The sequence below is a fragment of the Vigna unguiculata genome, chromosome 6 (genome assembly GCF_004118075.2).
Source record: "Vigna unguiculata cultivar IT97K-499-35 chromosome 6, ASM411807v1, whole genome shotgun sequence".
Classification (NCBI taxonomy): Eukaryota; Viridiplantae; Streptophyta; class Magnoliopsida; order Fabales; family Fabaceae; genus Vigna; species Vigna unguiculata.
The window spans coordinates 15,098-39,174 of record NC_040284.1 but is presented as its reverse complement, the minus strand read 5'-3'; the positions used below and the strand labels follow the sequence as shown (position 1 = coordinate 39,174).

The window sequence follows — 24,077 nt, the reverse complement described above, 5'->3', positions numbered from 1 at the left end:
AATCAATACTTAAACCAAATATTTATTATTATAATTTTTATATTCCTTCTTATTTTCTTTTTAGTTTTTTCACAAATTATAATAATCTCTTATCTCATATATTTTCTTTTTGTATTTTAAGAAAAAAAAGTTAGGCACAAAATTATTTTTGCTTTCATTTCTTATTTATCCTCTTCTTTTCTTGTCTCTTGTCTCACTTGATAATGAAAACATTATTTTTTATCTCATTAGCTTTTTGTTTATTCATTTTTCATGAATATAGAAAAAAATGTATCATGTATTTTTTTATAATTGATTTTTAATTGTGACTTAACTATAATATATTTTTCTTTTAATAATTATGTGTCTCAATTTTTTATTAAATTATGATAAATTATTTTTTAATATTATGTACAAAAAATATATATTGATAAAGAATAAAAGAATAAATTCATTATTAAAAAGTGATTAGAAAAGGAAACTATTGATGAAAATAAGATAGATTATACTTCTTCACATATTTTGAAACATTATAATCAAATTGTTTAGTAGAGAAGCAATTTTTTAAACCTTTATACTAATAACCAAATATAATGATCTCAGAATTATATTACTTTGGCCCCTTCAACATTTTTAGTCAAGATCCGCCACTGCGATAGAGCATGTGGATAACTCAGTAGAGAATGTGTATATCTCGGTAGAGCATGTAGACAACTTGGTAGAGCATGTCGATAGGTCAGTGGACCAAGTGGAGAACTCAAAAGGAGATCAATATATTGATATGAACCTAGGTAATATAAGTCGGATAATAAGATAGTAAAGAACATGGTTAAAAACAAAATTGTCGCTAAGAATATGTAGAACAAGTTAGCCACAATAAAAGCGAATTACACATCTACAAAAAAGAAGAATAAGTGGGCCAAAGAGAAAAGTAAGTCAACTATAAATAAAGTAAAGAATCTTACTATTAATGATAGGAATAAGTATGAGACCGTATGTGGCACAGTCAGGATGAAGAGTAGGAATTTAAGTTCAAGGGGAAGTGTTGTTAGATAAACTTAAATGAAATAAAATCGAATGGGTTGTTTATAGGTTGTTAATTTGTCTAGGAGTTTTGTATATTTTAGAGTGGAAGGGTCATAGGTTTATTGTATTGGTTAACAGGTAATAATTCTATCTTAATGACACAGATTAAGACTTAGAGATAGAAAAATAAAACTAGAGTCTATAAATTATAATATTTTGTTTACATACAAAATACAAGGAAGTGATTCACATACAAGTTTATTTGCTGACGGGTTTAACAAAATGTTACATGAAAAGAATGAAGATTATATTTAGGGAAAAAAGATCAGGGGAATGTATGATACAATACATCGAACTCAGTCATATACTTTAGCAGTCAAATTTTGTGTGCACACGTGAAACTGGCGCGACAACTTCCATCGTAGCTAAAGTATTCAAAGAACACACCATTTAATTCCCATTTCTCATCTTCTCTAGGAAAGGTCCATTCACACAGCTAAAAGGAAATTTATTTTCGTTGTTTTTCTTTGTCGAGACTTAGTTGATTACATCTGAAACCTTAGACATTATTGTATCTGAGTCAGTTGGGAAGGACTCGACTTAATAAGAAGGTAGTAGCAGCAAAGTGTATGAAGAAACTGAGTAAGAGAAAATGAAAGGGAAGATGAGAGAATTTATAGATTCGGCATCCTCATCGGTGGTCTCAAACGCAAACGCGCTTCAGCAGCGTCTACAGTTCATTCTGCAGAGCCGTCAGGAATGGTGGGTGTATGCTATATTCTGGCAAGCCACCAAAGACAGCGACTCCCGTGACACACTGGAATATGGGGACGGCTTCTTCATGGGCACAAAGGGAAGAGAGGGAACGGAAGTCAGAATGCCGGAGGAACAAACGAGGAACCACGTGAACGACATCGAATGGTTCTACAGGGTGTCGCAAACTCGGTCGTATGCCGCCGGGGACGGTGTGGTGGGGTGTGCCTTCGGCTCGGGGGTGGATGTTTGGTTGAGCGGGGTGAAGGAGTTTGAAGTGAAGGAGTGTGACGAGAGAGTGGGGGAAGCACGGAGGCATGGGATCCAGACATTAGTGTGCGTGTCGGTGGCACGAGGGATCCTTGAGCTGGGTTCGCATGAGGTGCTGAAGCTGGATTATGGGGTTCTGCAACTGGCAAAATCGGTGTTAGAGGAGGGGGAGAGTGGGAGTGAGAATCCGGTGAGCAAGCAGTGGGTGGTTCCAGGCAAGGAGGAAGAGAGAGAGAGGAGAAGAGAATTGGAGGGATCGTCGACGGAGTCTTCAGGGCCTTCTGATCATGATGCGGAAGGCAATAACAACAACGTTCCCACGATGGGAAGAAGGGCGGGGAGGGTACGTGAGGCGCTTCCCGTAAATCACGTGGAGGCCGAGAGGCAGCGGCGAGAGAAGCTGAATCAGAGATTCTATGCTCTTCGCTCTGCTGTCCCTAACGTGTCCAAGATGGACAAGGCCTCCCTGCTTTCGGACGCCGTTGATTATATAAATGAACTGAAGGCCAAAATCAGCAACCTCCAGGTGGCGTTCCAGGCCAAGCAGGAAGGTCCGGCAGAGCAGGTCCAACCCCAATCCATTCCCGCACCCTCCTCTGCAACTACTGAGATGAGAGTTGAAGTCCAGATCTTGGGCTCCGAGGCCATGATAAGGGTGCAGAGCCTGAACGTTAACCACCCCTCTGCCCGGCTGATGGATGCTCTCAGGGACGTCAATTTGCAAGTTCTGCATGCCACAATCTCCAACATCAAAGAGATGATGCTTCAAGACGTCGTCGTCAGAGTTCCCCATCACCTCACCACCCAAGAGGCTCTCCAAACTGCTATTAGGCGCAGACTTTGACATCTTCTCTCAACCTATCTGCGCAGAAATTTCTCTGCAGCTGCTTCGCATTTGGAATCCTTTCTCATTTTTTTTACCTTCTCCATTTCCAGATCATGCTTCTAGTGTTTTATCAATGTTCAAACAGAGTAAATCGATGTGCCCACTCTTGTTCCTTCTCTCCTTACATAATCGAGTATATCTATTTTAGGCTACACACCAAATTCTTCATCCTTTAGTATGTTATTTTGGGCCTAGGGAATTAACATGATCCTTTCCATTTGAAAATGTAATTTAGTTATTAAAAATAAGATAAAAAGAATAAGAGAGTGAAGGGTAGAATAATAAATATAAAGTCAATGTAAAAGTATTGGATGGCAAAATAAGGTGATCCATTTCCATAACCAATAAGATTAGGCGTCACCTGTACTCAGTAACCAAATTAATCGTAATACCATTGCTATTATTAGATGATTATTCTATTTAGTTAACTAGACTATTTCTTTCTTTTTTATTATATACTTAGTTACATTGTTGTTAACATACACATATAAGTAGCCTGATTAACACTTTTGTAAGTGGATCATATGAGCTAGTATTGGATGGCAAAATAAGGTGATCCATTTCCATAACCAATAAGATTAGGCGTCACCTGTACTGAGTAACTAAATTAATCGTAATACCATTGCTATTATTAGATTATTATTATATTTAGTTAACTAGACTTTCTTTTTTTTTATTATATACTTAGTTACATTGTTGTTAACATACACGTATAAGTAGCCTGATTAACACTTTTGTAAGTGGATCATAGGAGCTAGTATAAGTTGATCGTTCTTTAAAATTCATTATTCATAATAACACTTTTATAAAATTTTCACTGGTAAAAAAATTATGATTAAATTCAATATATAAAAAATGGTTAATTATCTAGTTTTATCCTTAACTTGTTATATGTCATTGAATTCCAAGTTTATTTATAACCACAAAAATATCAAAATTTCAACTAAGGAATCAAGTATAAAACCTGTTTAAGAAAAAGATTTTAAACCAATAGTGTAAGTTATAGCTCTAATATTATGTCAAGAAGTAAATTTTTAAGTCTATTTCAATCCTACAAAGCTTATTTATAAGATAAAATTTGCACCCACTTATATATTGTGAATTAGTCTTGTCTTTTGGTCGATGTCAGACTTCCAACAAATATAAAAAGTTAATCTAGGAACAAGAAAGTTAAAAAAAAAATAAAGTGTAGAAAAGTAAATTGAATAATTTAAAAGTAAGGAGAGAAAATAAATTAATGAAGCAATTGAAAGTAAAAGGAATACACAACGATTAAATTGTAGAAACTCTAGAATGTTTAATACTACTAGAGAAAAAAGAGAAAACGGAATTCTAAAAGTCAATTCTAAAAATGAATTGAAGATATCTAAAATAATTATACAAACACCTATATGCATAATATATCTACAAAAGTCATACAACACAATTTAGGATCCATGGAGAACTTCAATTATAGCTGGATCTTGGCTTGCTAGTTTTTTATACATCTACCAAAATTGATTAGTGAGTATGATTTGTTGAACATGTTGATCATTAAGTTGATTATCTCTGGAACATTTTCACCGGTGAATGTTGATTTTTTTGACAAATAATTAACAATTTTTATTATTTTCTATCTCAGAGCAGTTTGCCACTATAACAAAAATGATTTTAAACAACACTAAACAAGACTAAACAAGAGGACAGATGTAAAAATTTGGTTTAAACATAGTAAAGACAACATTTTTTTTAGAAGTGCCTTAAAAACTATCTTAAGCAACATTTATATAAATCTTGATTGTAAAAAGTGTGGGCCAATCTATAAAAATGTGGTCTAAAATACACTAAAAATTAAAGCTTTTAGATTAAAAATATTCCCTTCCTCCTTTTTTTGACTGAAAATGCAAAACTTAGTTCCAAAAACGCTAAAATTTGAATTTATTTCCTTCATTTGATTTTATACTGAAAACGCCAAGAGTTCACAGTGTTGAAAACGTGAAGTTTTGAAAAACACATATATCAAAATCGTTGCCTTTTATGAGGATTATAAGCAACGATTTTAAAATTATTGTCGTACTGAAAATCGCGGCCTATTACCTATAACTACACTCACCTAGACTACGCCTAAAAAATTGTTGTCTAAACTTTAGTCCACTCTTTTTGTGATTTAACTCAATATTTTGTGTTGTTGCTTAAAATGATTTTTTATGTATGCCAAGCAAAAATAATTAAATCAATTACTATTGAAGGTACAAGTAACTCACTTTTTTCACATAAATACTAGAATTTTCGTCAGAGGTTATTTAATGAAGAAAATACAACAAATTTATACAAATTTATCCTAAACTCTTGAGTTACGCTTAATTTTGTCTTAAGACTTAGGATTGTAGTAATCTATCAATTTTCTAAGCAAATACAACAAGTACACCTAGCAATCATGAATACATAATTCACTTTACATGGTTATCGAAAATAACCACTTCTACTTATGAAGAGTAAATAACCACTCTACTTATCACGAAAAATAGCCAATCTTAATTAGTTAATACCTATCAATAATATTCTCTAAAAATTGAGAAATAAGGTATACTCAACTATCACTTCTAGCTATAATCACAAGTTTTTCTTAAGAAAACTCCCTTGTAATAAATAATAAATAATAAAACTTTCTTAGTTACTTTTCAGAGTAGAGAATATAACTATTTTACATATTCTAAAAACCAAAAGCTAAGACATAATTTAGTTTGCAAACAAGAGTTCGAAACTATTACATATATATGGGTTCGTTGATTTAAAGTGCTTTTTATTGTTTATGTAGTAGCTCAAATATTGAGTAATATCTTTATTGACTTTGTTGTCATCATAATTATGATATATTATACAAATACTTATTTGTCTTCTTTTATTGCATTCATCTTTTGAAACATTGTGTATTATATATATATATATATATATATATATATATATATATATATATATATATATATATATATATATATATATATATATATATATATATATATGGCATCCATATGGAAGTTTATGAACAACCTTTTCAACTTGACGTTATTAGACACGAGTAACACGAGTTTCAAAGACAGGAATAACACATGACACATATTAGAAGTTGTTTTGGGAGAAAAGAAAGTTAAGAGGAAGTTTGACAGGTGATGGATGACAAGTAATGATTAAGTTCATTTCCCTTGCATGTATCACTAATGAAAATGATGGTGTGGCTCTTTAGAATAAGAAAGAAACTGTTATAATGACATGACAGAAGGCGGCTATAGGCACTCCCTCTCATTAAATATAAAGTGACTCAAATATTGTCAAGAACTGTAGCTCCAATATGCCATGGGTTTAATGCTTTGCACATGAACCAAATAAACGGTTGTTTCGTAAAACGATAGAAATATCCTTTCTTATTTATATTATGACATCCCTTATCTTATTTAAGATATTTATGTTATGCTATAGCCAATGACTCAGTGTACATATTCTTTTAGACATATTTATGTGGAATAATACATAAATGAAATTACATATTATTATTATTGATTTTACACAACAATGAGTCTGACTGATCTAAAGTAAATAAGCCTGACCTTTGAAGTAGATAATGATAGAATAACCTGGTTTTTTTTACCTTTATCTTACCCGTCTACGTGGCATCATATTTTTTATTTTTTTAAAATTGTAAATTGAAGAGGTGTGTGGGGCATTACGTGTGAATTGAATTGGCGTGTGGGAATGACCCGCTTGGCTGAGAAAGCAGAGAAAGAAAGAATGTAGTTGTGGGAAAATGTATGAGAAGATGTTTTTTAATTTTTTATTCATTTCTTCTTCTTCCCCAAATGAAAGGTGCTTTCGGTGCTCTCTCAATCTCAAGTGTGTTTCTCCTCTCTTAATTAGAAATGCAGATATGTTTTGGGTGCTAAAAATATTTTTATAATTTTTTTTTCGTTTCTTGTTCCCAAGATGAAAGGTGCTTTCGCTTGCCTCTCAATCTTAGATGTGTTTGTCGTCTCTCAATTCCAAATGCAAATATGTTTTTGGTGCTAAAATTATTTTCGAAAAGGAAAGTAAATTTAGTTTTCAGATCTACCCCAAAATAGACGTTCCTCGTTCTTCCTTTTATATCAGTTTGGTTCTGTTTCGAAAAAAAAATTGAAGAGGTGATAGGGTTTCTCAAACAAAACATGTTTTGAAAGTGAGAAGGCTTGTTAAGACGATGGACCGTTTGGCTGAAGGATTGGGTGCCTACAAAAAGCGAAGTTTTTTTGTGTTGTCTCATAACACGGTTAGTTGACTGTTTTCATGGTTTTTTGGCATGAAGTTGTTAGTTCTTATTGTGTGACTCGTGATGCATTGAAAGGAAAGTTGTTAATAAACATTTGTTGGGAAAAAGATTTGAACCGAAGTTTGATTGTCTTCCATCTTTCATTAAAGAGAAGTTTGATTTTTTTTGTACATTAAGTGAACGGAAGACTACTTGTTTGTGTGTGTAAGTTGTTGTTTTGATGGTTTTTTTTTTGTATTGTGTATCATTAAAGCTCTTTTGGAATGAGTTTGATTATTTCTTATTGAATTCAGGGTAGTTGACATTGTTGTGTGCAATTTGAATGGTTGATTGATTATGGTGTTTGAATTGCTAAATTGTAGTGATTTATGCCTAATTTATGTTAATTGAATTGCTTAATGTGTTTCAGGTTAGTTGACATGAGTGAAGTTAGTGAAGGTTGTGAAGTTAATGAAGGTTGTGAAGTTGAAGATTGTAGTGATATAAGTCAGGTATTTTAGTTTTTGTTGCTTTGTAAGTTCATTTATATTTTAGTAATATAAGTTTAACTTATGGTTTGTAATATGAATATTTGCAGATTAATTTCAGGCATTCTTGTAGAACACACACTAGTGCAGTAAGGGCTTTTTGCCCCGGTTATTTTTCTCATTTTGCCTCGGGTCTGGAACCGAGGCATATTGGGGTGAGGCCAAAAGGTACCCCTTTTGGCCTCGGTTGTTACCCGAAGCCATAAGGTCCATTTTATGCCTCGGTTCTAAATGAACCGGAGCCATAGGGTAAAAATATTTTTTTAATTAAATTTTTTGCGACATCGGCAACGACTTTATCGCGTTGATTACGGCCACAAAAGCTCTCTGAAGAGCCTAAACAGATGATCGTCGATGCGGAGGGAGTGTGTTCCTTCTTTTTCGTTGCAGTTGGAAATCTTTCTCAACGAAGAATCCCACAGTGGTGCAACATTGTCGGCACTGTGGAGGCGTGCGAAGTGGAGCTGAATCGGCGGCTGAGTGAGGCGACGGAGAAGTAAAGGCAGAGAATGCAGTGCGATGGAGAACGAAGCGTAGCCCTTTGCACGGAGCAAGTGAACGACGCGGTTCCAGTGAACACCTTTCTTGGAGAGGGAGTGGTTGGAAGAACAAAAGGGGTGTGAGGTGTTTCTGATGGCGGAGTCTCTGATGGTGAAGATGGTTGAGTTTTGGGGCGCTTTGAAGAAGGAAGGGGAGTGGTGGAGAAGGTCTACCATGAGAAAGAAGCCTGCTCTTCAAAGAGCGTTGGAAGCATTGCGAGAGAGTTTATGGGGGTATGGGTGTGCCTTCTTGGATTGAGTTCTTGGAATCAGAGGAACGAATTGTAGCGGCGCGCGAGGAAGAAGTAGAGGGGTTCGCGTTTTTGTGCCCTAATTAAACTATATGGCCTCGGTTCAATTTAGAACCGAGGCATATAACCCCTTTTGGCCCCGGTTCCCTAACACCCGAGGCCTAAAACCCCTTTTGGCACCGGCTTTTACCCAACCGAAGCCTATAAGTGCCAACGTCAATGGCATTTTTGAAATTTCTAGCAACCCCTTTTGGCCCCGGTTCCCTGACACCCGAGGCCTAAAACCCCTTTTGGCACCAGTTTTTTTTGAACCGAGGCCTATAACCGCTTTTGGCTTCGGGTTTTATGTGAACCGAGGCATAAAAGTTGCCTGTAATTGCAAAATTGCCACCGCGCCATTATATGCTTCGGTTCCTCGCCAACCGAGGCCTATAAGGCGAGGTAAAAATGCAATTCTGCACTAGTGACAATATATTGGTTTATTGAATAAGAAGTTAAGTGTGAGTGTCTTGATGTAGAAGATTTTTGCCGATTGTACATTTTGTTAGGCATATCTGAGTTTCTTTTGCCTAATAGAAATGGAACAATATTTGTGACACTTTTCAAAATTGTAGATGATTTGACTAGTCTAGTTAAATATAACTGGGTCGTGTCATCTATGAGTACTTGGTTGGGAGTTTGTGTAGCGTGTCAATTATTTTGAAAAAGCAATTACATCATAAACACTTCCATGTTGTGGGGGTGTGTATATTTATTGTACGTAAATCATGGTAACTAACTTTTTCCATAAATTTTTGTTGTAGCGTTTTTTTTTTGTCATATGAATTTGTTACTTAGTTTTAAATTAATTGGATTATTTTATGTTGCAGCTATGAGCTTTTGATCACTTCTTGCTTGTGAAGAGAAAGGGTGCAATTATGAAATCCAAATTTCCAAGGTTGTTACGTTGGATTGATTACAAAGTCGGAGATGTGTCAATAAGATGTAGTTTTGAAAATCATGTGGTATTGTATATTATTTGTTTTGTTGATGTTTGTTATTGTAGTTGTTTAGTTATTTAATGTTGTTGGTTTTTTCAAAAAATATTTCAGATTCTTCATGATGTTTGTCTGTCTAAGGAAGAACTAGGTCTCTTAGTTGTCAAAGAAGCTTTATCAAAACGTGATGGTGAGTGTGACAAAAGAAAGAGAAAAGACGATGTCTCTGGTGGAACCCAAAAAAGGAGCAGCTTATGGGTGTAATTGAACAATAATAACATGATATTGATTTGGAGCCATTTGTAAGTTAAAAGCAACTATGGATGAGAGGAAAACAAAAACAACTGAAGAAAAGTTTGATGAATTTGTTTCTCCTACCAATTTGGGTGAAGATCATGTTCCAAATGAAGAGCAGCATATCCCTGAATGACTCACATGATGGAAGACTCTTGTGAAATGAAATGCCTTTACAATTGAAGGGAATGACTTACTTTCAAGGATTGGCAGTTCTGAGGTATTATGTTACTCTTAATGCTGTAACTTGGAATACACTAGCAAAGGTGAAGATGAATTAGTATAAGATTCAAATAATGTAGAAGACAAAAATGTAAAGAACAACAATATGTACATGCGTATGAGGAATCATTCATGGTTACGGTTCAAAAGTTATCTAATCCAAAGTTCGTTTGTAGGGTATGGTCCAAAGAAGAAAGGGATACCAAAATAGTTTTGCAAATGGTGACGAGAGGATGTGTCTGGTTTTTTGGTTTGGTGCAAATGAAATATCATTGCAAATGTATGAAACCTATGGTTGTGTAGAATTTGTTTTGTTGTGAAGAATTGCAATTGATGAATATTGACTTTTGAGAAGTATGTGTGGTACTCTATAATGAACTTATTGATTACAATTTTTGTAGTTCATGTTATTTATGTGCACTGTGAACTACATTGGAAAAATGTTTAGCAGAGAAATGATGTCATGAATGAATATTTCTGCTAACTGTGTTGTATAAAAACTGCATCTAGGAAAGACACTTATTGAACTATAAGAAGACATGTCATGTGCTAGATATTGATGGGATCTAGTTGACTTGTGAATGATATTTAAATTATTTTGGCACTTCCAAGTTCAAGTCATGTACTTAAAATAAATTCAAACATCTTTAGGACACATTACGTGATTAATCAATAATGTTTCTAACACTGTTGTACAAAAAGTACATGTCAGAAAGGCAGTTATGGAAGTGTAAAAAGACATGTCTTGTAGCACATATTGAGGGGCTCCATTTGGCCATTGAATGATATTTTAATTATTGTGTCACTGCTCAGTTCAAGATATGTACTCAATTTGATTTAAAACATGTTTACCCCCAATGATTTAATCAATCAATATTCGTGGTATTGGTGTTGGACAGAAACTAAAACTCAGAAAGACACTTATTTAATGATCACAAGCACTGGACAATTATAAATATCACTTTCAAATGCGTCTTCACAAAGAATTTGGTTTCCCCTCAATGCCAATCAGATTGAAATGCTTGGATTAACATTAAATAATCAATAAACCTCTCAATGTAATCACTAACATTTAACTTAAAAAAATTACACAAGAATAGACTTACTAAAAAGATGAATATTCTTGTGCCTAAATAACTGTATTTTTCAACAATAGGTTTAGTACACAAAGTACTGGACAGTTATAAGTGTCACTTTCAAATGCGTCTTCACAAAGAATTTGCTTTGCCCTCAATGCCAATCAGAATGAAATGCTTGGATTAACATTAAATGATGAATAAACCTCTCAATGTAGTAACTACTATTTAACTTAAAAAAATTACACAAGAATTGACTTAGTAAAAACATACATATTCTTGTGCCTAAATAACTATCTTTTTCAATGATACATTTAGTAAAAAGAGTACAAAACAATTATAATTGACACTTTCAAATGTGTCTTGACAAAGAATTTGGTTTGCCCTCAGTAAGTTACCAATATTCCTTTGCAGACAATCATAGATTTAGGACACATTTCATTGGACAATGAAAAATCATAGTTTCAAATAAATGTTATCAAAGCACTTAATGCAATTGTTAACATTATGGACACATTTCAGACAAATACCAGTCCATAATTAAAAATAAAATTTCCAATGAAAATGCAAATGTGGGATGGATGTTAACTTCAAAAAAGTACACATCAAATGCATTAATATGACATATATATATATATATATATATATATATATATATATATATATATATATATATATATATATATTTCGATGCAAATATCAATGTCTTTTTCATCCAAGGTTTGCGAACAACATATATGTTCCTGTGGAGAACAAATAAGAGACGCCAGATACAAACGTTACCATACCTCAATCCACAATCTCCTCAGTAGGCTTCCTTCTGGCTGGTATATGCTATCTATTGGTATCTCATTTTGGACCGGTTTGGACCGGTTTGGACCCGGGAGGGGTTACTTACGGAGAAGGCTCCGATGCTCAAGTCAGCAAGAACTCTCAAAAAGTCAAATCTCGTGATTAAGGGATTAATGAATGCTTACCTTTAATTGCTGGGGTCCATGCATATTTATAGATTATTAATTATGTCGTCATGGGTTGAACCCTTGTTTGGGCTGTACGTGGGCATGAGCCTTAGCCCAGGTCCCTTAGTTCGATCATCGTGGGCCCTATGGGTCTTATTGGTATTTTTCTGAATTTGTCAAGTTCTTGCTTACTTTCCTTAAGTTACTGGCCTAGACCGGTTACTCTTTAGTGGCTTAGGCCGATTGCTCTTTAAGCGGCTTAGGCCGGTTACTTTTATTCGCTTAGCATATGTGTGGTGACTATTTGCGTCTTTGGGAGTTATGTAGACGGATTTTATTGCTATAGTTGGGCTACACCGCCTAGGTGTAGTACACCAATCCCCCAGCTTTTGCTGGTGTATGTATAGAGGTAAAGGATGAGAAGTGTTGGTGTATTTCGTTGAGCCGCCTAGGTGTAGTACACCAGTCCCTCAACCTTTGCCGGTGTAGCTATAGTGGCAAAGGATGAAAAGTGTTGGTGTATTTCGTTTAGCCGCCTAGGTGTATTAAACCAGTCCCACAACCTTTAAGTGTGATGAACAGTGTTAAGGCTTGAAATCTGAACAGGGTGGCAGATGTCAGAGGTCTAATCAAAAGGGTTTTGCACCGTCATTTTAAGGTTGGTGACTTATGGTGTGCATTGTGACGCTTCATATGCTTTGTGACTTTTGGCGGGCAGGAGCTATAGTGTTTCAGACCGTCCTTTATAAATGAGGGTTATGTGGGGAATATGGTTCTGTTGGCTCATTTGTAAGAATCCTGAGATCAGAGATTTGCGTGCGTTAGAGCTGTCTGATTAGTGCTTTGTACCTACCGGCATCTTTGTTGCTTAAAAATGCATGTCTAGTACTACTAATAGTGTGTCATTATTGTCATCGAGTAGTGGGAGTATGCGGTCTAGAGAGGATATAGGTAGACGTTTTGAGGAGGGGAGTCTTAGCCCAACGGTTGGGGTGCGTAGAATTCCTATGGAGATGATAACTGAAGTGAGGGAAGACCCTCATGAGGAGATAGCGGAGAGTAGTTGGCTGGCGAAGGTCGATTATGATTGGGTGGTTGCTGATGTTCGAAACTAGTCATCGTTGTTCGGATGGTCAAGGCTGCTTAACTCATGGCTGAATTGTACCCCTGTCATAGGGAGGGACGTGGACCGTGATATAGTATCTCTGGAGCGGGTGAGTGTTGTTGAGCGTGTTTGTCATGGGCAAGAAGGAGTGGTCGATAAGTTCTTCTACATGTATATGTGTCATTTTTCGTAGTTGCATGTGAGGATGCCGTTAGACAACTTCACCATGGGAGTGCTCCGTATGTTAAATGTAGCGCCTACCCAACTGCATCTGAATAGCTGGGCATACTTGCAGGCCTTCCGCGTTCTTTGCTAGTCGTTATATTTGCAGCCTTATCATCTTGCGTTTTTGTATTTCTATGATACAAGGCCGCGACAACCGACAACATGGCTATCTTTGGTGAGCAGGCCGAGTATAAGCAGGCTGGATGCGTTTACTTAGTCGTTCAAACACTTCAAAGATGGGTTTTTTCAAAGTGGTGGTGAAGGAGGGACGGAGGCCGTATTTCTTGAATGCGGATGGGAGTACTAAATTTCCTTTTAGTTGGACGGGTAACCCATGGCGATATAAGGACATGAATCCTGATGAGCTATCGGCGGCGAATAGGGAGGTGGTGGAAGTGCTGATGAAGTTTACAGATAGACTGCCCACTAAGGGCTTAGTTAGGGTTTATAATTCGGTTCATCCGATTATTGATATTGAAGATATCTGTTTGTAATTTCAAATGTTTCAATGTGTTTAAGTTAACTAACCGACATTTGGTGTGAACAATGCAGAACATATGGCTCAACTTGGGAAGAAGAATCTGACCCTTTTCCAAACACTTCGGAAGGAGAAGGCGGCTAGAGCAAAAACTGTCGGGAACACTGAAGTTCCAAACTTGCAAGAGTCATTGGTGGAGGTACATGTGCATGGTGGTATAAAGAGGAAAGCCGAGTTGCCGACTAGGCCTTGTAGAGGAAAAGATGTTAAGAAAGTGTGAGCCGCTTTGTTAGGGCCAGGGTCTTCTAGTGGCACAAAAGGACCGGAGGCTGGTTTGATTGAGCTGCTAGAGACGACTGTCCGGAAGGATATTGAGATCAATATGCCGGAGAAGCTGATCAATTCAATTGATAGCATGGAGCCGAACCACCTGGTAAGAACTATGGTGGAATTTAGTAGCAAGGTGCTGATATTGAGGTGTTGGGTTGGTTCATTATTTGTGAGGGAGTTAAAGGAGATAAACCGAGATAAGGTAGAGGAACTGCAAGGTAAAGTTGACAAGTTTGCGGAAGAGAAGGCTGCGTAGGAGAAGGAAAGGGCAGAGTGGAAGGAAGATAAGAAGAGGTTGGGGACTTGGAAGGTACACTGCTTGGACTTAGAGGAAAAATTTTAAGTGAAGATTGCTGACCTTGAGGCAGATTACAAGGAGTTGAAGGAAAATCATGAAAGTGTAGAAGTCGAGCTTTAGGACCTTAAAGGTTGCATCATCCAAGAGCATATAAATGGGTTCCAGAAAGGCGTGAGGTAGGCGACCTTTTTCTGTAAGGACGTGGATGTGGCGGATCTGAGGTTCGACGTGAACAAGGATGTGGTGGACGACCAACTTATCAATGAAGCCAAAAGCAATCCTGAGGAAGAGGCAAAGAAGATAACAGTTGATGAGGACATGAACACGCGGGAGGCCGTGGAGGGTGGTGATAATCAAGCAACTTAGGATGTAGTTTTTATTATTTTCTATTTGTATTGAATCCTAAGTCTGTAATAACTCGTACAATATTTTACCTTGCTTTTAATGTGATGCATATTGTGGATATATTTGTTTGGTGGTTGTTGACAATAGTATATGTGATAGGAACGCGCTTGTTGAATGAGGTTGTTATGTGTGTGGTATGTTACTTTATATGCCTATTCACTTGGATGAGTATTATTGACGTTTGTTGGTTAATGAGATTACGTTTGTGTGTATGTTGTGAGTTATAGTACTCGACCCGGGTCGCTTACATGTGGTGAGGGTGGGGAACTTAAACGATTTCAAATTAGGGTAAGGGTGTTCGACCCAGGCTGCTTTCTTATGGTAAGGATGGGGAACTTAAACGATTTCAAATTAGGGTAAGGGTGTACGACCCATGCCGCCTACTTATGGTAAGGGTGGGGAACTTAATCAATTTAAAATTATGGTAAGGGTGTTCGACCCAGGCCACTTACTTGTGGTAAGGGTGGGGAACTTAAACGATTTCAAATTGGGGTAAGGGTGTTCGACCTAGGCCGCTTACTTGTGGTAAGGGTGGGGAACTTAAACGATTGCAAATTAGGTTAAGGGTGTTCAACCCATGCCGCTTACTTGTGGCAAGGGTGGAGAACTTAAACGATTTAAAATTAAGTACAAGTGTTCGACCCAGGCCGCTTACTTGTGGTAAGCGTGGGGAACTTAATCAAATTAAAATTAGGTACAAGGAGTAGACGTGAGGTTAATAACCATTTGTTTTATTCATGAAATTTGGGGTGGCTCGTTCAAAACTCCCTGGCCAAAACCCTCCTTAGGGAAAAAAGACCAGGTGAGGAAAAAGAGTACACCCAGGGTTACAAGTATTCGGTACAATAGGTGTCTTAACTGAAATAAAATTTGAGATGGGACACGTTCCATGTATTGGGTATCTCTTCGCATGATAATTGTTCAAGCTTATATGCTTCTCCTCCGGCATCTTCGCGTATTCGGTACGGGCCGTCCCAATTGGCGGAGAACTTGTCATCCTTCTTTCTTGCATTGCTGGCCATTCTCCAAACTGAGTCTCCCTTCGCAAATGATCTTGGGCATAAGTTCGAATTATACTTTCTGGCCGCTCTCTATTTGGCTGCTAAGTTTCGTATTTGGGCCTTGTCTCTTACTTCAAATAGGAGGTCGAGGTGGGTGCTCACGTTTTGGTGATTTTGAACTGGGTCATACAGTTCTCGGCATAGAGATGGTTCGTCAATTTCGACTGGTATCATAGCGTTTGCGCCGTATACTAGGCTGAAAGGAGATTCATTTGTTGCTGATTGAGGGGTACACCTGTAGGCCCACAACACTTCCACTAATTCTTCTGGCCATTGGCCTTTGGCGTTATCCAGCCGTTTGCGCAATTCTACTAGTATGACTTTGTTAGCTGCTTCGGCCTGCCCATTGGTCTGTGGGTGTTCAACAAAGTTGGTTACATGTTTGATACCTAGGCCGGTATAGAACTTAGCGAGTTCTTTGTCTATGAATTGTCGGCCATTGTCGGTGATGATCGTATTTGGGACGCCATATCGACATATAATATCTTTCCAAACGAATTGTTGGACTTGTTGGGCTATAATGGTGGCTAATGGTTTGGCCTCTATCCATTTGGTGAAGTAGTCGATGGCTACTATAAGGAATTTTACTTAGCCTTTTCCTAGGGAAAAAGGGCCGAGAATGTCCATTCCCCACTTTGCGAAGGGCCACGGGGATAATATAGTGTGGAGCTATTCTTGCTTTTGATGGATGAGGTTACCATGTTTCTAGCAAGGTATGCATTTTTTGACAAAAGTGTGGCAATCGGGCTCCATGGTTGGCAAAAAGTAGCCGGCGCGGAGGATTCTGTTAGTCAGGGTTCGTGCGTTGGAGTGATAGCCGCATATGCCTTTGTGTAACTCTTTAATGATGTACTGGGCTTGTTCGGCAGTTACAAATTTGAGAAGCGGCTGGCCATATCCCAGCTTGTACAAGTGATAGCCTATCATTGTGTACCCGACGACTTTAGCTAGCCAACTCTTGTTGGCGTCAGGTGGGGGATTACCGGTTCAGAGGTACTAAATGTAGGGACTTGTCCAATTGTCGACTAGGTATTGGGTTAGGTTATGGAAAGTGTTTGTTGTGGAAGGGGCTGATAGTGTTTGTTGTAAGAGTGATCGGTGTCAACTATTTAGCTTAGTGCTGGCCAGTTCAGATAATATGTCGGCTTAGACGTTTTTAGATCTGGGGATGTGTTGGATGCAGACTCATTCAAAAGCATATTGGATGACGTTTCGGACCAGGTGATAGTATTGTAGAAGGGTAGGGTCTTTGATCTGGAATTCGTCATTTAGATGGCCCACTGTGAGTTTGGAATCGATTTTGCACGTCAGTGTTTTGACGCTGACTTCGCGGGCGAGGGATAGGCTAGCGATGATGACTTCGTATTCGGCTTGGTTGTTGGATGTTTTGAAGGCGTAGTGGAGGTATTTTTCAATAAGGATGTCGTTGGGGCCTTCTAAGACGATGCCGACACTTGCTCCTTTTGGGTTTGAAGAACCATCAACGTAGAGTGTCCATTGGTCCTCTTCAAGGGTTCGTTGCAGATCGTTAACGAAGTCTAGGAGGCATTGAGCTTTGATGGGGCCGTGGGGCTCGTAACGGATATTGAACTCGGATAAATCTATGGCTCAAGACGACATGCGGCCGGCAAGGTCTGGCTTTTGAAGTATCTTCTGGATGGAGTAATCGGTTTTGACGATGATGTTGTGGTTTCGAAAATAGGGACGTAGGCGTCGCGCTGCATGTACTAGGGATATGGCTAATTTCAGCACCATCTGATATTTGGTTTCGGGATCCTGCAAGGTTCGGCTGACGAAGTATACAGGGTGTTTAGTGCCATCGACCTCCTGAACTAGTGCGGCGCTTACGGTGTGATCCGTGGCGGTGATGTAGACGAGTAGGGGTTAATGAGTGTCCGACTTATGGAGGATGGGTGGTGAAATTATGGTGTTTTTGAGTTTTTGAAAAACTTGTTCATATTCATTGTTCCATGAGAACTTGGCCGATTTCTTAAGTAGTTGAATGATGGGTTGGGTTTGCTCGGCTAATTTGGAAAGGAAGCGGAAGATGGCCAATGAGGCGTTGTACTTCTTTGACACTACCGGGGCTTCGCATCTCAATGATTGCATTGCATTTTCCGAGGTTAGCCTCTATGCCGCGTTGTGTGAGCTTGAAACTAGGGAATTTACCACGATTGACGCCGAAGACGCATTTTTCGGGGTTGAGGCGGAGGTTGTATTGTCGTAATGCAGAGAAGACGGTGGAAAAGTCTTGAGCGTACGGGTGATGACTTGGGGATTTGACAACCAAATCGTCGACGTATACCTCGACACATTTGCCCATTATGTGGCTGAAGACCTTATCCATTAGCCGCTGATATGTTGCTCCCGCGTTTTTTAGGCCGAATGGCATAACTTTGTAGAAGTAGTTGGCGTTGTCTGTAATGAAGGCGGTTATGTTCATGTCAGATGTGGCTGATAGAGGCCGTACCCCACCAAATTAAAACAAAATAAATGCAGTATATGAAAGTGAACCAAGTCCTCTCCCAATGACCAATATTTTCATTTACAACTTCAATTTCCAGATCAACACAACAATACAACACAAAAAGGGGGGGGTGGGTTTGGTAGATTTATGGATGCAACACACAATTGAAAACCTAAATGCAGATGTCTAAAATCAATGTAAAAGCAGCGTTGATTCCTTGCTTCAAATGAACATCCACCATTCACGGATTACAACTCAAAATGGTTATATTAACTCTCATGGAACCCGAATTAACTACTAAGCGCAAATTAACTCGAACTCAAGTGCAATTAAGCAAAGCACACATCCATGAATCTGCTATAGTTCACTAAGCATGAACACACAATGATTCCACTCTGCAAATTAAGCAAAAACAAAATGGTTTCTTCATTTAAACCCAAACGCAAATTCATAATTGAGAGATTAACATAACTCCTCCGAACAAAACACTAATCTCAAGGTTTCAATCCATTATCTGCAAAGAATCAATACATAAACTTAGTTCCTCATGGAATCCAAATTAGGCTTCAACATAAATTTTGATTCAACCATCCAAATGAGTTCAAATTGATGTAGAAAACCTTAATTGGTGCAGGAATCAAAAATGTGCAAGGAAAGAAAGGGCAACAACGAAAACAGCAACCAAAAATGAGAATACTTCAATATAAATGTTACCCAAGGTGTAGAAAACAATACAAGTTCAATGTGTTGTCCAAGACTCATAAAACGTGAAAAACGAACGGAAAATGTAAAAATTTAGCTTGTGCCTCCATGGGTGACCTTCCAAAGCTTAAAACATCAAAAATGGAGGTTGGATAGAATGTAGAAGAGGAAGAATGCGGCTGCCCCCATGCATGAAGACCTAATTTCGTGGTCCCCTTAAATCTGCCAGCATTATTTACAAAATTGCCATTATGAGCTGCAGAATTACAAAAATGCCATTCCTGGGCCTCTAAGGTTGGCCCATTCATTCAGATGACGTGGAAATTATGTGGCCATGATGTGGCAAGTCTCTTCAAATAAATATTAATGTCCAAGCTCTAAAATTGCTTCACCTAAATACCTAAAAATAATTAAAAACGAAAATTAGGCTAAATAATGCAAAATTAACCCAAACTCGGAACAATGGCCCAATAAAGCCCAACAAATGAAAACATACTAAAGATGAACAATTAAGCACTGAACAACTGTCAAATGGGTATACAAAGGCTAGTGGAATGGAGGAAAATAATGACTCATTAAAATCGACCACACTTACCCTTTTGCACTCCTGGGCAAAATTAAAGAGTAAAGCAAAGCAAGGACATCACAAACATAACAAGAGTGACAAGAGAGACACAAGATAAACAGACTCAACACAGACAAATGGAAAGACATACAACATAAAAGGATTCAAAGCTGCAAGGTATCCATGAACATCATCCAAGCAATTCAAAACATGTCAAGTACTCAATTCAGCTCAAAGAGGGAATTGAAAGCAACATAACCTCACGAAATATGCACTGTATCACTCAAATCTCTAGGCTACTGTTTACTCTCAAAGCACCCCTGAAAAACAAATATCAAACAGACTTGGCAAGCCTCTAGAACCAACAACTAAACCAAAAACACATGCAGGTCAAGATCAGAAGGACTTTTCAAGGTTGTAATGGGGTTGAGGACAAGGTGTGGAACATATGGATAAGTAGCTAATACACAAAGGAAATAGAGGAGCAATGGGGAATAAGTCTCAATCAAGCATGAAAGTAATCCCAAACACCAACACTTAATTGAGCACCCATTCCCAAAACAATTCCAAAGATCCAAAATTTCCTAAGATAGGAATAATCATGGTTTTTCAGGCTAAGGGCTTGTAATGAGTTGTAGAACAATGAAAAGGTATGTAGGCTCAAAAAGGGGTATCAACGGAAACAGTTCAAGGTAGGCTCATCTGGCTATAGGATCACAGAACAAAATTGCCTAAATCATATCCCAACATGCATGTGAATCAGAAAAGCATCAGAAAGAGTCAAGCCAAGGCCACTATGCAAGCATTCAAGAGGCATATATCACACAACAAAGAACAAAGAGTGGCTCAAATTCTCACACAAGGTAAAACAATTCCAAAAGCAACTTGACATGCAAAGTGAAAGCAAGGATATCAGTCCACAGAATATCCAACAACTCATCCTCCAAGAGTGAAGTGAGTGTCCCAAACAGAAAACAAAAACATCACACTAATTAACACAAATTAACAAAAAGAAAACAAACAAAAGGAAACAATAGCAAACAGACCTGAACAAGTGCAATAAAAGTAAAGAAGGAGAAAGAAAACTCCTTGAATCATGGTGAAACATCAGTGGTGTCAAGCAAGGAAGTCTCCTCTCAACAATATCCACCAAGGCAGGATTGCTGAGGAATGGCTTCAGACGATGCCCATTCACTTTGAAGCTGTTATCGGTGGAGTGGCTTTTGATTTCAACTGCATCATAAGGATAAACATTAGTGACAACAAAAGGACCAATCCACTTTGATCGCAACTTACCCCCCATGAGTCCAAGTCTGGAGTTATACAGTAAAACTTGTAGACCAACAACAAACTCCTTTCTAGCTATGGCACCATACCAACTGCTCCAACTATTTTTCCCATCAAGCTCAATGTCTTAGAAGTGGGGGGAAAAAATTTTAAGTCAAAACAAGCACCGTAGGTACCAGAACAAAAATCTTAAAAAATGAAGAAAAATCACAAAAAACATTACTGAAATGTAGAAAATGGCATTTCCTGGAGAATTTGAGTTTGCAAACCAGCAAAGCCAATTCCGACAAGGTGGGAAATCAAATTCCACCCGAAATGCATATAAAATAATAGTTATTTGTGATTACCAGAGCAAAAGTTATGGTCCTCTGAAGTTTGACTAAAAATCAGTCCAAAATTTTTTTGAAACTCTCAACTCAGACCATACCAACTGCTCCAGCTATTTTTCCCATCAAGTTCAATGTCTTAGAAGTGGGGGGAAAAAAATTTCAAGTCAAAACAAGCACCGTAGCTACCAGAACAAAAATCTCGAAAAAATGAAGAAAAATCACAAAAAATATTGTTGAAATGTAGAAAATGGCTTTTTATAGAGAATCTAAGTTTGCAAACCGGCACAGCCAATGTTTTCAAGGTGGGAAATAAAATTCCACTCGAAATGCATATAAAATAATAGTGATTCTGATAACGAGAGCAAAAGTTATGGGCCTCTGAAGTTTGACTAAAAATCAGTCCAAATTTTTTTTGAAACTCTCAACTCAGACCATACCGACTGCTCCAACTATTTTTCCCATCAAGTTCAATGTCTTAGATGTGGGGGGAAAATATTTCAAGTTAAAACAAGCACCTTAGGTACCAAAACAAAAATCTCCAAAAAATGAAGAAAAATCACAAAAAATATTGCTGAAATGTAGAAAATGGATTTTTCTAGAGAATCTAAGTTTGCAAACCAGCAGAGCCGATAAGGTGGGAAATCAAATTCCACCCGAAATGCATATAAAATAATAGTGATTCTGATAACCAGAGCAAAAGTTATGGTCCTCTGAAGTTTGACTAAAAATCAATCCAAAATTTTTTTAAAACTCTCAACTCAGACAATTCCAACTGCTCCAGCTTTTTTTCGCATCACGTTCAATGTCTTAGAAGTAGGGGTAAAAATTTCAATTCAAAACAAGCACCATAGCAACGAGAACAAAAATCTTGAAAAAAGTAAGAAAAATCACAAAAAATATTGCTGAAATGTAGAAAATGGCATTTTCTGAAGAATTTGAGTTTGTAAACCGGCAGAGCCGGTTTTACCAAGGAGGGAAATCAAATTCCACCCGAAATGGATATTAAATAATAGTGATTTTGATAACGAGAGCAAAAGTTATGGGCCTCAGAAGTTTGACTAATGTTGGTATCGCGCAGCGGAATGTTTGAGCGTGTGGACAATAACCAAGAGGAGGGTGAATTGGGTTCTTAATAAAAATTGTGCTTTTAATATTTTCCCTTTTAATATCAAAGATCAATTAAAATTCTTTCCTTTATTTTCTAATAAACACAATAAAATAAAGAAAGTAGAGAAGAAAAAATTGCTTAAAGTATTTATACTGGTTCGGATCAAAAGACCCTACGTCCAGTTGTTAATCTTTCAAAAACGAGATTAACTAAATCACTAAAATAAACCAAACTTACAATCAATGATAAGAAAGATTAGGGTTTAGAAAACACCTCTCTTGAATCACACAAGAGATGAAGACACCTCCCTTAAAATCCACAAGGGATGAAAACACCTTCCTTGAATCACACAAGAAATGAACTCCTCCTTTGAATCCCACAAAGGATGATCGGCTTCTCCTAGCAACAACAGCAGCACTCAATCACTCAAGATCCCACTTGATGAAAGTTATCGCTCTACCCACACTAGGTTTTTCAAAGCCTTCCTACAGAGAGTTCTCAAGTACTCAGACTTCTCTAACTTCTGTGTTTATAATGAAAGCCTACCACTCTATTTATAGAAGCCTATTTAGAAATTAGGTTAAGAATATGAAAAGTTAAGTTGCAACTGCCATGAATAATCGATTATCATAAGTGATAATCGATTATCACAGAAACTTTTATGAAAATATTTTTCTTGCTGTGATAATCTATTATCAGTCAGGATAATCTATTATCAGCAGGTGATAATCGATTATCAGCAGTGATAATCGATTATTCTAGAGGCTTTTCTCAAAAATCAGTTTTAATTGAGATAATCGATTATCACTAAGAATAATCGATTATTCCAGTGAGTTTTGCAAATATATAAAATTCTCTTAGTGTTCTACTACATGGGTTTTGCCTTTTGACTCTTGACATACTAATTTAACTATTTCAAATAACATACACATATTACAAAACCTAAATAACTAAACCCATAAGTCTTCAATGTATCTTTTGAATTGAAGCATTCTTTTAAGTCTTCAACATTTTTCCATGCATCATCATCAAGTTTTCCATACTTCTTCATAAGTCATCATCATCATCAAAACTCCTTATTGGAGGAAGATGTTCATCTTCTTCTTTTTGTCAACAAAAATCAGTCCAAAATTTTTTTGAAACTCTCAACTCAGACCATACCAACTGCTCCAGCTATTTTTCCCATCAAGTTCAATGTCTTAGAAGTGCGCGGGGGTAATTTCAAGTTAAAACAAGCACCGTAACTACTAGAACAAAAATCTTAAAAAATGAAGAAAAATCACAAAAAAACATTACTGAAATGTAGAAAATGGCATTTTCTGGAGAATTTGAGTTTGCAAACCAGCAAAGCAAATTCCAACAAAGTGGGAAATCAAATTCCACCCGAAATGCATATAAAATAATAGTGATTCTGATTACCAGAACAAAAGTTATGGTTCTCTGAAGTTTGACTAAAAATCAGTCCAAATTTTTTTTAAAACTCTCAACTCAGGCCATACCAACTGCTCCAGCTATTTTTCCCATCAAGTTCAATGTCTTAGAAGTAGGGATAAAAAGTTTTAAGTCAAAACAAGCGCCGTAGGTACCAGAACAAAAATCTTAAAAAATGAAGAAAAATCACAAAAAACATTACTGAAATGTAGAAAATGGCATTTTCTGGAGAATTTGAGTTTGCAAAC

General features: G+C 37.2%; 1 protein-coding gene and 1 long non-coding RNA gene across 2 annotated transcripts; both read left to right on the top strand.

Moving 5' to 3' along the window:
• The first annotated feature begins 1,258 nt into the window (after nt 1-1,258).
• On the top strand, nt 1,259-3,283 carry LOC114187497 (transcription factor MYC2-like). Its single transcript, XM_028075757.1, has one exon. The coding sequence runs from the start codon at nt 1,658-1,660 to the stop codon at nt 2,870-2,872; it is 1,215 nt and encodes a 404-aa protein (XP_027931558.1). The 5' UTR covers nt 1,259-1,657; the 3' UTR covers nt 2,873-3,283.
• Nucleotides 3,284-6,675: 3,392 nt separating this feature from the next.
• Nucleotides 6,676-10,361, top strand: LOC114188998. Its single transcript, XR_003605542.1, has 4 exons — nt 6,676-7,193; nt 7,603-7,684; nt 9,380-9,514; nt 9,602-10,361. It is a non-coding gene; the product is annotated as an uncharacterized LOC114188998 (long non-coding RNA).
• Nucleotides 10,362-24,077: the final 13,716 nt, after the last annotated feature.